The 14,220-nt window shown below is 40.1% G+C and overlaps 1 protein-coding gene across 4 annotated transcripts; it reads left to right on the top strand.

Annotated features, from left to right (window-relative positions):
• Positions 1-2,147: 2,147 nt before the first annotated feature.
• On the top strand, positions 2,148-12,100 carry TLR10 (toll like receptor 10). 4 transcript variants are annotated; one of them, XM_064366329.1, is made up of 5 exons: positions 2,295-2,311; positions 6,146-7,100; positions 8,042-8,140; positions 8,477-8,574; positions 8,701-12,100. In XM_064366329.1, exon 5 carries the CDS (start codon positions 8,763-8,765, stop codon positions 11,196-11,198), a length of 2,436 nt encoding a protein of 811 aa, XP_064222399.1. In that variant the 5' UTR covers positions 2,295-2,311; positions 6,146-7,100; positions 8,042-8,140; positions 8,477-8,574; positions 8,701-8,762; the 3' UTR covers positions 11,199-12,100. The 4 variants fall into 4 exon arrangements, with proteins under 4 accessions (XP_012330420.2, XP_012330423.2, XP_064222399.1 ...); XM_012474997.2 differs by lacking the exons at positions 2,295-2,311; positions 6,146-7,100 and adding an exon at positions 2,148-2,212; XM_012475000.2 differs by lacking the exon at positions 6,146-7,100 and having other exon boundaries at positions 2,220-2,311.
• Positions 12,101-14,220: the final 2,120 nt, after the last annotated feature.

Genomic DNA, 14,220 nt, shown 5'->3' with positions numbered 1-14,220 from the left:
AGGAGAATTGCCTGAACCCAGGAGACGGAGGTTGCGGTGAGCTGAGATCGTGCCATTGCACTCCAGCCTGGGTAACAAGAGCGAAACTCCATCTCAAAAAAAAAAAAAAAAAAAAAAACCCAATGTGACAGTTAAAAAAATGTATTTTAAGAACCCACCCACTCCCCCATTTTTCACGACATAAATGAATGATTATAATCATTCATGTTTAAATTGATGGTTCCTCCTGTGGACAACTGTATTTGGAAATTTTCTTCTTTACTTGTGATCTCCAGCAGTCACCTAAATCTTAAGTCGATATGAAAAAAACCTCAAAAATGTTGCTTTAAAAATTGATCTGTACTTTGCAATCTACATTTTAAAAAATATCATGTTTGTTTTACCACTTCACTTCAAGACAAGGCCTCTAGATCAGTGTTCTCCAATCTTTTTGGCACCAAGGACCAGTTTCATGGAAGACAGTTTCTCCAGGTTTGGAGATGGAGGTGAGATGGTTTCAGGATGATTCAAGCATATCGCATTTACTTTATTTCTATTATTATTACATTGTAATATAATATACAATAAAATAATTATACAACTCACCATAATGTAGAATCAGTGGAAGCCCTGAGCCTGTTTTCCTGCAACTAGATGGTCCCATCTGGGGTGATGGGAGACGATGAGAAATCAGCAGACATTAGATTCTCATAAGGAGCATGCAGTCTAGATCCCTCACATATGCAGCTCACAGTAGGGTTTGTGCTCCTATGAGAATCTAATGCTGCTGTTGATTTGACAGGAGGTGGAGCTCATGTGGTAATGCGAGCGATAGGGAGTGACTGTAAATACAGATGAAGCTTCACTTGCTTACCCACCATTCACCTCTTGCTGTGTGGCTCAGTTCCTAATAGGCCATGAACTAGTTCCTCTCTGTGGCCCAGGGGTTGGGGACCCCTGCTCTAGATAACTCCTTCCCATCCTCTTCCTGCTAGATTGCTGAAATTATGGAGCCACCATTCCTATTTCTGCTAATCATCACATGACTGCCCCTCCAGCTGATGAAAGGGATAACTGACCTGCACCTTGAAGAAAGGCATCATCAAAGTGCTCTAAGATGCTGTGGAAGACCAGTATGGTGGTTCTGCAAGAAATTAAACAGAATGGTCATATGATCCACAAATTCCACTTCTAGGTATAGACTCAAAAGAATGTTAAGCACCAACTTAAACAGATGTTTGTACACCATGTTCATAGCAGCATTATTCACAAGAGCCAAAAGGTGAAAACAACCCCAATGTCCATTGATGGATGAATGAATGAACACAATGTGGGACGTACATACAACAGAATAGTGTTCAGCCTTAAAAAGGCAGGATTCTGATTCTCCGTGATAATAATAGAATGATATGGATGAACCTTAAAGACATTATGCTCAATGAATAAGCCAGTCACAAAAAAACAAATATGGTATCATTCCACAGACATGAGGTACCTAGAGTAGTGAAATTCATAGAGACAGAAAAGTAGAATTGTAGTTTCCAGGGTGTGAGGGGAGGAGAAAATGTGAAATTACTGTTTAATGGGCATAGAATTTCAGTTTGGGGTGATGAAAAAGCTTTGGAGATTGGCAATGATGGTAGCTGCACAATGGTGTCAATGTACTTAATGCCACTAAATTGTACATTTAAAAATGGTTAAGGTTGGGTGCAGTGGCTCACACTGTAATCCTAGCACTTTGGGAGGCCGAAGCAGGCAGATCACATGAGCTCAGGAGTTCGAGACCAGCCTGCGCAACATGGCGAAACCCTGTCTCTACAAAAAATACAAAAAAATTAGCCAGGCCAATTGGCATGTGCCTGTAGTCTCAGCTATTTGCGGAGTGAGTGGGGAGGACGGCTTGAGCGCAGGAGGTCGAGGCTGCAGTGGGCAGTGATCACACCACTGCACTCCAGCCTGGATGACAAAGTGAGACCCTGTCTGAAAAAAATAAAAAATAAAAAGATGGTTAAAATGGTAAGTTTTATGTTACGTGTATTTTACCGCAATTTTAAAAAGTGTTAAGATTACTATGAATATACATAGCATGCAATACCACTAGCATGCAGTAGAGGGCGGATGGGGTTTAAGCTTTACGGAAAAACTTGACTCATTCTGCTCCTGCAGCCAATTCTGACCCTGTCAACGAATCATTCACACACCTGCAGCTCTGCTGCGACAGTGCAAGCCCGGGGTAAGAACCTTAACTTTGTTCGTTGTAACTCTCATGAAAAAGATAAAAGGGCTGCATAGGTCTTTTCTAAAGAGATATTTTGAGCTAATATAGAGGGAGGTAAGTAGAGTTATTTGGATTTTTGGTATTTATTATTTTATCTAAATTAATGATTTGTGGATCTGAGGAATTTCTTGCAGCTGCTTGAGGGTGTGGGTTTCTTTTCACTGATTGTGGATCAAACCTAGTCAGTCCTTCTATCCAGATTGAACGGTCCCAGGTATTGTGGCAAGTTTTCTCTCTTACTTCTCCATGGTGTATGTTTACCTCTGCTGGATAAAACATTTGGCTAGTTAAGGCGTATTTGTTGCTCCTTTATCCCGTTGAAAAGTTCTGCCTTTGTGTTGCCTGTCTAAAAGTAGGGGCAGATCTGGGGGATCTTGTAGAACGCAGTTCTTGTTCAGTTTCCTTCAGAAGTGGACAAAGAGGGCCATGGGTTGCTGGAAAGAAGAGGACGGTTAACCACCTGTGGGCATTCGATTTCTTGAAGAGCTTTCTCCCAGACCACCTACATTGAGCTATTAATTAGGAATGCATGCACTTTGAGTTTTGCTTCAATTCTTGTGAACTTACAAATTTCCTAAGAATAGATACACATGTAGGCAGTCTCTTGAACTTCGTGGCACCTAGCAGAGTGTCCCATAGCAGCTGCAGGAAGCTTCCGAGAGAGATGCATGGGATGGGAAGGGAGGAAGTGGCCGCCACGGCAGCTGATCAGGTCAATGGATTCAGCCTCGGTGATTCCGTCCTTGGGATGTGATTACATCCTAAGCTACCTCATTTCAAGGTTTCAGGTGCCTTCCATTTGGGTTTAGCTACCATCCAGGAGGGAGCAAGCAGGTCTGGGTTCAAATCTCTGCTTATTCACTGAGTCATCTTGGGCAAGTTATTTTACCTCTGGGCTTTAACTCCTCCATCTGTAAAATAGGAATAATAATGGTCGCCATTTTGTTGAGTTGTTGAGGGATGAAACAAGGTGATGTGCAGAAAACCCTTAGCTCCATGTCAGACACGTAGGAAATACTAAAAAGAAGTCGTTCTTACTCTTAGGTTCCAAAGATCATTCAACATTCAATAGGTTCTTAATCTCTTTTCTATTTCTTTATATCACTGGGAAAAGAGAAATTAGATGATTAAATATTCTTTGGCAAAACACTAGTTGTCATTTGATGATGTCTTTTTACTTGACTTTTAAATTATAAGCTATTAAAGATTTATTAAGGAACGTCATTCTCTGTTTTTTACCTGCTTTTAGCATAGCAGTAGGAATATGATATTAATATATATACATAGTATTTATAGAAGACATCTTTCATCAAAAGTTTATGTCCTACTTTTAGGTGGGGCACAGTGGCTCATGTCTGTAATCTCAGCACTTCGGGAGGCTGAGGCAGGTGGATCACTTGAGGTCAGGAGTTCAAGACCAGCCTGGTCAAGATGGTGAAACCCCATCTCTACTAAAAATACAGAAATTAGCTGGGCATGATTGGAGGTGCCTGTAATCCCAGCTATTCGGGAGGCTGGGGCAGGAGAGTCGCTTGAACCTGGGAGTTGGGGCTTGCAGTAAGCCAAGATCATGCCACTTTACTCCTGCCTGGGCAACAAAGTGGGACTCAATCTCAAAAAAAAAAGGGGGTTATGTCCTCCTTTTAAAATTGCTTTAATGAGGCCAGGCACACTGGCTCACACCTCTAATCCCACCCCTTTGAGAGACTGAGGTGGGAGGATTGCTTGAGGCTAGGAGTTTAAGACCAGCCTTGGCAACATAGTGAGGCCGTGTCTCTACATAAAAGTTATTTTAATAAAATGTCATAATGCATAAGTATTGCCTGAGAGATAGGACCTTTATTATTATTATATTAAGAGAAGTTCAAAAAGAGTTAGTTCCTCTTCCATTACAGTCCCAGATAAGACTGTGGTATTGGGCAGGGGGAAGAGGTGGATAAGAGATAGAAATTCTGACATCTCAGCCCAGAGAATTCCAGATAAAGCAACCGGGTTAGATTCTGCTACATTCTTAAGGGGCCATGGCTCTAAGACCTAAAAGCTTAAAGTCAATTGCTACAAATTAAGCACTCTGTGAGATGATAACATTAAAAGCACCTTTGTCAACCTAATGATTATAACTGCCAGGGTCCTGCCAAGCCATAATGGAGCCTGAGGCAAAAGAAAGAATCAGTAATACTGATCCTGTCTTTATGAAAAATTTCGATATTTTATTCAATATAGATTTTTGCATTAATTTCCTTTCTTTTTTTTTTGTTTTTGGAGACGGAGTTTCGCTCTTGTTACCCAGGCTGGAGTGCAATGGCGCGATCTCGGCTCACCACAACCTCCGCCTCCTGGGTTCAGGCAATTCTCCTGCCTCAGCCTCCCGAGTAGCTGGGATTACAGGCGCGCACCACCATGCCCAGCTAATTTTTGTATTTTTAGTAGAGACGGGGTTTCACCTTGTTGACCAGGATGGTCTTGATCTCTTGACCTCGTGATCCACTCGCCTCGGCCTCCCAAAGTGTTGGGATTACAGGCGTGAGCCACCGCGCCCGTTTTAATTTTTATTTTTAAAAGTATTTCATGTAAACATTTTCTTGATTACTGAGCTCCTTGGCATCCTCTTAACATTTATGCCTTCCTTGACTCACCTGAGTCTTGACCTGATAACTGCTACAGTTTATTAAGCGTGATATGCTAGGCATGGTACTAAGTGATTTATATACATTGTCTTATGCCTATTCACAAGCTTCATTTTACAATGACAAAACCAAACCTTCCAGAAGTTAAATAAATGGTCCAAGTTATATAGCTAATGAATGGTTAACATTGGACTTGAACGCAGACCCATCAATCCCTAAAACCAGACTCGTTCTTCAACCATCATGTATCAGGAATTCACAACATAAATGCATTCATTCAACACATACTTATGAGAGCATATTATGCATCATGTTGTGCTAATGATTAAAATGTTGAAATTCGTACCTATATGCATTCATGCATTCATATGTGCATTCAACAAGTAGTTAATGAGCATGCACCATGTGTCAAGCACTATTCTATGTTCTGAGGATACTGAAGTGAACAAGACAGACAGCGATCCTGGGAATGAGTGGAGAGGGGACAGTTGATAAACAAATGAATGGAAAGAGGTCATTCAGAAGAGATCATGAATGCATGGAAAATTATTTTCTGCATCTAGTGGCTTGAAAATTAAGATATTCTAAAATTTAACATATAGTTTTAAGAAAACAGAAAGAAAATTTAAGGTTTATCATTATACATTAGATACTTTGAATACAATAATTTGAGTAGTAATTACTCTTCCATGCCACAGTTGTAAACTGATTTTCTATTAGAAATATTTAAAAGTAGATGTAGAAAACTTACTCTTAAATATACAACAGTTCAAAAATCTAGCAGAAACTAAGTTAAACAACATTCACCTGTTTTTTTCTGATAATTACACTGTGTTATATTTACATATTAATGCAGTATAATATTTTAGTACATATTACACTCTGGGAGTCACTAAAATGTGAGCAGAGAAAAATATGGCCAGAGGCATCTTAAGTCATTTGACCATGTTTTTAAAAGTTGGTGTTTTGAGAAGTCATCTAATTGTGGTGACCTTACCAAAATTATTGCTTTTTTCCAAGATGTTTGAGAGCACTTACCAGATAAAATAGTTTACAAAATATAAAAATTATATAATCAATGTGGGTAATTAATATTTTCACAGAAGAATTCTCCAAGTGTGTACAGTTGAGGGAGTTCCCACAAAGAATCTATGCTCATATGTGTTCTCAAGATCAGATGTAAGATGCTCTCTCTCCTTTACTGGTATCAGCGGCTAATGGAAAACTCAGAAGTGGCCCTCTCACTCCCTACTCTCCATAGGTTTTCTGGAATTTCTTCATTTCAAGAAAAAAACAGACTTGGGAAGTTTCTAGAGAAAGAGAAATCCAGATGAGAGACAGGTAACATTCTAAGTGGCCTTATGTTTTGACTCTGCCCCAACTTTGTTACCCTGCCATGTTTGTGGGCATGCCTGTGGGTGGGTGTGCCCATCACCTCCTCTGGTTCCTGACCAGCCTCTGAGAATGATGGGAGCATGGCAAGCACAGAGACATCAGACATCTCTCCACCCCATCCTCTTTCTGCTGAGCATGTCTTTTGCTCCCTCTGTCTGTCTATGGGAGTGGTGGTGGAGGGTCAATGTGTAACAGACACATACAAATGGAAGCAGAAAAGCTCCCACACTAACTTATCACCTGCCCTCAGTGCCTTCAGAGTGCCCGGTGTGGGGAGGCGTAGAGTTGAATTGTTTACTAATTTGAAATTAGAATCTAGCCACTTCTCTCCACTTCCACTGAAACATTCTGGCACAAGTTACTCTACAGTGTCCCAAGGAGTCTTCCCTGCCAACCTCCTCGCTCCCAGTCCTTCCCGCCCACACACTTTAAAATGGATGTCAGAACTTGCCCCTCCTGGACTCTAAATCCGCTGCTTTCTTATTTCAGTCAGAGGAAAGTTGCCAAGTGCTTTTATTTATGTTGTGGGAGAATCAAAACATAAGGTCACTTAGAATGTTACCTCTCTCTCATCTGGATTTCTTTTTTATTTTATTTCTCTTTTGATTATGTTGTGGGAGGGACCTGGTGGGAAGTAATTGAATCATAGAGATGGGTCTTTTCTGTGCTGTTCTCATGATAGCAAGTAAGTCTCACAAGATCTGGTGGTTTTATAAAGGGGAGTTTCCCTGCACATGCCCTCTTGCCTGCTGCCACGTAAGACATGACTTTGCTCCTCATTCGCCTTCTGCCATGATTGTGAGGCCTCCCCATGTGGAACTGTGAGTCATAATATAAATGTATTGTTTTGTTTCCAGTCTCTCTTTTTTTACCCTCTCTCTAGAATATAAGCTGTGTAGAAACAGAAATCTGTTCCCCAGTACCTAGAAAAGTTTCTGGCAGAGTAGGTACTTAATAAATATCTTGAATAATGAATATTGTAAAAATCTTAGTTCTCCAGCTACCTCTGTGTTATGTCTAATCAAATCAGGTGAAGCCTGACATGTTTCCCAATGTCCTCAGAATTCCATATCCATGGTTTCCTCATCTATCAAATGGTAGTAATAGTATTTCCCTCACAGAGTATAGTGATAAATGAGGTAATATACATGTACATCTTGGCACACTGAAGTCTAACCTGAAAGTTTTGATTCTATGTCATAACAGAATTCAACAGCTGAATATCAAGAGCTTTGAATTCAACAAGAAGTTAAAATATTTATAGTTGTCTAACAACAGACCTAAGATTGTAGCTTGGTATTCACTGGCAGATCTCAGACTTTTAGATCTTTCTCTTTTCTTTTTCTTTCTTTCTTTCTTTTTTTTTTTTTTTGAGACAGAGTTTCACTCTTTTTGCCCAGGCTGGAGTGCACAATGGTATGATCTCCACTCACTGGAACTTCTGCCTCCTGGATCCAAGCGATTCTCCTGCCTCAGCCTCCTGAGTAGCTGGGATAACAAGCATGTTCCACCATGCCCAGTTAATTTTGTACTTTTTAGTAGAGATGGGGTTTCTCTGTGTTGGTCAGGCTGATCTTAAACTCCCTACCTCAGGTGATCCGCCCGCCTTGGCCTCCCAAAGTGCTGGGATTACAGATGTGAGCCACCATGCCCAGCCTAGATCTTTCTTTTAATGACTTTGAAACCATGCCTATCTGTGAGGAAACTGGAAACATGTCCCATCTGGAAATTGTTTTTTGACATTATTACTGTTATTTGGCAGTGATCCAGATTGCTTTTGCCACCAACCTGAAGACATATAGAGGCAGAAGGACAGGAATCATTCTGTTTGTTTCATGTTTTGGAACTTCCATGTATATAGGTAAGTGCGTTGAAAGTCAGATATTAACTCCAGGGACTTTCTATATCCACAAATACAAAAATTGAGAGTTAACTCCGTGATGTCAAGTCAAAGGCTCACAACGTCTGGTATAATAAAACAAATTACTTTCAATTGTCTTGAAATCTTCAGGCTATCAAAGATGTGAGGGAGGGTGTTGAGTCTGACCTGAAAATGCAGTTCTTAAACAGATGTAATGTAAGCTTCATTGAGAAAAGAGACCATTAGTGAAAAGAGACTATTCATCTGATGGCCTTATGAGAGCTAAATATTGCATTTAATTTTCTATTGCATTTAATTATGCTTCTTCTCTCTGAGAATCCTGGCTTGCCTCAACATTGGAGACATGGCACAGTAACCAGCTGGGAAACGTATCAGCCAATGCTCTAAGATCAAGTCGAAGACCCAACATACAGGTCGGGACCCTATTCCAACCTCTTGGGGAATATAGTCAGCTGTTGGCATTTTTTTTTTCACAAATAAAAATCCTACAGGATTTAACAAACCAAATAAAAGCCTAACATTATATACTGTCTTTTTAGGGTTTTGAGCTCATCTTCATCATCCATAGGAGGAAATCAGTGGTAAAATCCTTGGAAATACAATGAGACTCATTGGAAACATTTACATATTTTGTAGTATTGTTATGACAGTAGAGGGCGAGGTTCCAGAGCTGCCAGGAGAAAGGGAGCTGATGACCAACTGCTCCAACATGTCTCTAAGAAAGGTTCCTGCAGACTTGACCCCAGCCACAACCACACTGGATTTATCCTATAATCTCCTTTTTCAACTCCAGAGTTCAGATTTTCATTTTGTCTCCAAACTGAAAGTTTTGATTCTATGCTATAACAGAATCCAGCAGCTGAATCTCAAAATCTTTGAATTCAACAAGGACTTAAGATATTTAGATTTGTCTAATAACAGACTGAAGAGTGTAAGTTGGTATTCACTGGCAGGTCTCAGGTATTTAGATCTTTCTTTTAATGACTTTGACACCATGCCTATCTGTGAGGAAGCTGGCAACATGTCACACCTGGAAATCCTAGGTTTGAGTGGGGCAAAAATACAAAAATCAGATTTCCAGAAAATTGCTCATCTGCATCTAAATACTGTCTTCTTGGGATTCAGAACTCTTTCTCATTATGAAGAAGGTAGCCTGCCCATCTTAAACACAACAAAACTGCACATTGTTTTACCAATGAATACAAATTTCTGGGTTCTTTTGCGTGATGGAATCAAGACTTCAAAAATATTAGAAATGACAAATATAGATGGCAAAAGCCAATTTGTAAGTTATGAAATGCAACAAAATCTGAGTTTAGAAAATGCTAAGACATCGGTTCTATTACTTAATAAAGTTGATTTACTCTGGGACGACCTTTTCTCTATCTTCCAATTTGTTTGGCATACATCAGTGGAATACTTTCAGATCCAAAATGTGACTTTTGGTGGTAAGGTTTATCTTGACCACAATTCATTTGACTACTCAAATACTGTAATGAGAACTATAAAATTGGAGTATGTACATTACAGAATGCCTTACATTCAGCAGGATAAAATCTATTTGCTTTTGACCAAAATGGACATAGAAAACCTGACAATATCAGATGCACAAATTCCACACATGCTATTCCCCAATTATCCTACAAAATTACAATATTTAAATTTTGCCAATAATATCTTAACAGATGAGTTGTTTAAAAGAACTATCCAACTGCCTCACTTGAAAACTCTCATTTTGAAGGGTAATAAGTTGGAGACACTTTCTTTAGTGAGTCGCTTTGCTAACAACACACGCTTGGAACACATGGATTTGAGTCAAAATCTATTACAACATAACAATGATGAAAATTGCTCATGGCCAGAAACTGTGGTCACCATGAACCTGTCATACAATAAATTGTCTGATTCTGTTTTCAGGTGCTTACCCAAAAGTATTCAAATACTTGACCTAAATAATAACCAAATCCAAACTGTACCTAAAGAGACTATTCATCTAATGGCCTTACAACAGCTAAATATTGCATTTAATCTTCTAACTGATCTCCCTGGGTGTAGTCCTTTCAGTAGACTCTCAGTTCTGAACATTGAAATGAACTTAATTCTCAGCCCATCTCTGGATTTTTTTCAGAGCTGTCAGAAAGTTAAGACTCTAAATGCAGGAAGAAATCCATTCTGGTGTACCTGTGAATTAAAACATTTCATTCAGCTTGAAACATATTCAGAGGGCATGATGGTTGGATGGTCAGATTCATACATCTGTGAATACCCTTTAAACCTAAGGGGGACTCGGCTAAAAGATGTTCATCTTCCTGAATTATCTTGCAACACAGCTCTGTTGATTGTCACCATTGTGCTTATCATGCTAGTTCTGGGGTTGGCTGTGGCCTTCTGTTGTCTCCACTTTGATCTGCCCTGGTATCTCAGGATGCTAGGTCAATGCACACAAACATGGCACAGGGTTAGGAAGACAGCCCAAGAACAACTCAAGAGAAATGTCCAATTCCACACATTTATTGCATATGGTGAACATGATTCTCTGTGGGTGAAGAATGAATTGATCCCCAATCTAGAGAAAGAAGATGGTTCTATCTTGATTTGCCTTTATGAAAGAAATTTTGACCCTGGAAAGAGTGTTAGTGAAAATATTGTGAGCTTCATGGAGAAGAGTTACAAGTCCATCTTTGTTCTGTCTCCCAACTTTGTCCAGAGTGAGTGGTGCCATTATGAAGTCTACTTTGCCCACCACAATCTCTTCCATGAAAATTCTGATTGTATAATTCTTATCTTACTGGAACCCATTCCATTCTACTGCATTCCCACCAGGTATCATAAACTGAAAGCTCTCCTGGAAAAAAAGGCATACTTGGAATGGCCCAAGGATAGGCGTAAATGTGGGCTTTTCTGGGCAAACCTTCGAGCTGCTCTTAACATTCATGTATCAGCCACCAGAGAAATGTGTGAACTACAGACATTCACAGAGTTCAATGAAGAGTCTCGAGGTTCTACAATCTCTCTGATGAGAACAGACTGCCTATAAAATCGCACAGCCCTGGGGAGGTTGGGGACCACATACATTGTTGGGATATAAATTGATACAACCTTTATGGTGGGAATTTGGCAATATTTGTTAAAATAGAAAATGGTTATAACCTTTATATCAGTTTCTGGAAGGATTTCTAAGAATGTATCCTATAGAAACATCATCACGAGTTTATAAGGGCTTATGTAAAAAGGTGTTCATCCCAGCATTATGTATATTCATGAAAAATGGAAAACATCCTCATGTCCACAAAATAAGGTCTAATTCAATAAATTATAATATGTTAATGTAATACAATATTACATACCACTAAAAAGAATGAGGTAGCTCTATATTTACTGGTATGGAAAAATTATATTAATATGTTATAAACTATTAGGTTGGTGCAAAAATAATTGTGTTTTTTGTCATTGAAATAAAAGTGTAAAGAAATCTATACCAGCTGGGCGCGGTGGTTCACGCCCGTAATCCCAGCACTTTGGGAGGCTGAGGTGGGTGGATCACAAGGTCAAGAGATCGAGACCATCCTGGCCAACATGGTGAAACCCCATCTCTACTGAAATGACAAAAATTAGCCGGGTGTGGTGGCACACACCTTTAGTCCCAGCTACTCGGGAGGCTGAGGCAGGAGAATCGCTTGAACCCGGGAGGCAGAGGTTGCAGTGAGCCAAGATTGCACCACTGTGCTCTAGCCTGGCAACAGAGTGAGACTCCATCTCAAAAAAAATAAAAAATAAATCTATACCAGATGTAGTAATAGTGGTTTGGGTCTGGGAGGTTGGATTATAGGGAGCATTTGATTTCTATGTTGTATATTTCCAAAATGTTTGAATTGCTCAGAATGAATCTGTATTTCTTTTATAAGTAGAAAAAACAATAAAGATAATTTTTAAAGGCTACACATCCTACTCATTTGGCTTGATTCTTCTTTCTGGTCTCACAGGTCACAATAAGAAAACAAGCACTCCTGAAATATAATTTTTGCAAAATTATATTTTAGAAACAAACATCATGTCACTTTCCTGGTTAGAAAAATAATGTGTGGCTTAAACACATGATTCAGGAAGAGAATGTCATGCTCCTTTAAGATCTGACACCAATCTCCTTTTATCTCCTTGCATCTTCTTTATTTTTTCTTTCTAGAAACTAGCTCTTGCTCTGTCACCTAGGCTGGAATGTAGTGGTGCGATCATAGCTCACTGCAGCATTGAGCTCCTGGCCTCAAACCATCCTCCTGTCTTGGACTCCCAAAGTGCTGGGATTACAGGTGTGAGCCACCACACCCAGCCCCTCCTTGCATCCTATCATTGGGCCCTATGGAGCTACTAGCCCTTACCCAGAACTTTCAGTGTTCTTCAATGGTTCCAGAGCCTAGATTTTGCATTGTGCCTACTGTAATGCCTTCCCCACTTGGGTTTGTTCAGGAAATCTTATAGTTCCCTCAGGACAAAATCCACATGTCGACTCTTCTTTGAAATCTTCCTCAGTCTTTCCCCTAAGCATGATGCTTCTTGATTCTCTTCCACACTTTGGACATATTTCTATCATCAACCTAATTGTGTACATTTTTAAAGTTTCTGTTTCTCACTAGACTATGAACTCCTCAAAGGCTAAGACAGACTTACACCTGCCCTTGTGTCCACAGCAGTCCCTGGTTCAGAACAGGTGCTCAATGAACATTTATGGAATGGACATTGGGTTGGCTAGAGGAGCTTAGTGGGAACTCAACTGGCTTAAAGATAGGTAGTGGAATTTAAAGGAATACTCTGAGAAGCTGGGCAGGAAGAGCAGGAATAGGTTAAACTCACGTAAAAAGACAGAGAATCCAGAATTGAAGGATTCCTAAGTAGAGCTCAAGTCATGTGAAATTGCCAAAATTTGGTTGCTCTTGACCTAGAAAAATATCTACTTTTAAAAATTTCATTCCATCTGTATTATTCAGGGTTCTCTAGTGGGACAGAACTAATAGGAGAGAGATATATATACCCCTTATATAAACTCCCCTTTATATATATTTTTTATTTTTATTTTATGTTTATTAAGGAGTGTTGGCTCACATAATTACAAGGTCCCACAATAGGCCATCTGCAAGCTGAGGAGCAAGGAAGCCAGTCTGAGTCCCAAAACTGAGGAACTAGGAGTCCGATGTTGAGGGCAGGGAGTATGCAGCATGGGAGAAAGATGTAGGCTGGGAGGCCAAGCCAGTCTAGTTTTGTCATGTTCTTCTGCCTGCTTTTATTCTAGCCACACTGGCAGCTGATTAGATGGTGCCCACCCAGACTGAGGGTGGGTCTGCCTCTCCCATTCTACTGACTCAAAGGTTAATGTCCTTGGCAACACCTTCACAGACACACTCAGGAACAATACTTTGCATCCTTCAATCCAATCAAGTTGACACTCAATATCAGCCATCACACCATCTACCAAGACTAATCTAACAAGTTAAAACTGGATTCTGCATCTCATTTATTTTCTTATAGTTTGTGAGCTTATGAATTCCTCATGCTAGTGGTTATTTTAAAAATTGTACTCAAGAAGGCCAACCTGAGAATACAGGGAGGGGACGGGGTGTCGATCTAGAAGCCAGGTTGTGCTACCATTTGGCCAGTAGCTGGAGTTGAGGCGCTAGAGTCCAGCAGCCTGAGTGCTGAGCATCTCTCTTTCTCCTCCCTGGTGAGCCCATGGTCGGTCTGGCAGAAAGGGAAACCCAAGGAAACCAGGGTGGAGTGGGGACAGAGCATGGGGAGGGTGCCTTTCCCAGCGGGACGCTGCTGCGAGTGTGATTCTCGGCTTCTGGAGGAGTGAGACCGATTCTGCATAAGGGTTTGTAAATCTTGAGTAAATTATTCAGAATGAGACTTTCACCTTTAATTAATCAACTCACCTTTAATTAATGAATTCACCTTTGATTAATTAATTCACCTTTAATTAGTTGGGAACATGCAAAGAATTTAAGATTAGCCCTAAAGTCACCAGGATTTACTTATTTCATGGTGGAACTCTCAGGTTAGCAATACCA

The sequence above is a fragment of the Aotus nancymaae genome, unplaced genomic scaffold (genome assembly GCF_030222135.1).
Source record: "Aotus nancymaae isolate 86718 unplaced genomic scaffold, 86718_ANA_hifiasm-v0.15.2.pri h1tg000006l, whole genome shotgun sequence".
In the NCBI taxonomy this organism is placed as follows: domain Eukaryota; kingdom Metazoa; phylum Chordata; class Mammalia; order Primates; family Aotidae; genus Aotus; species Aotus nancymaae.
Note: the sequence above shows the minus strand (reverse complement) of the source record. Positions and strands in the feature narration are given on the sequence as shown.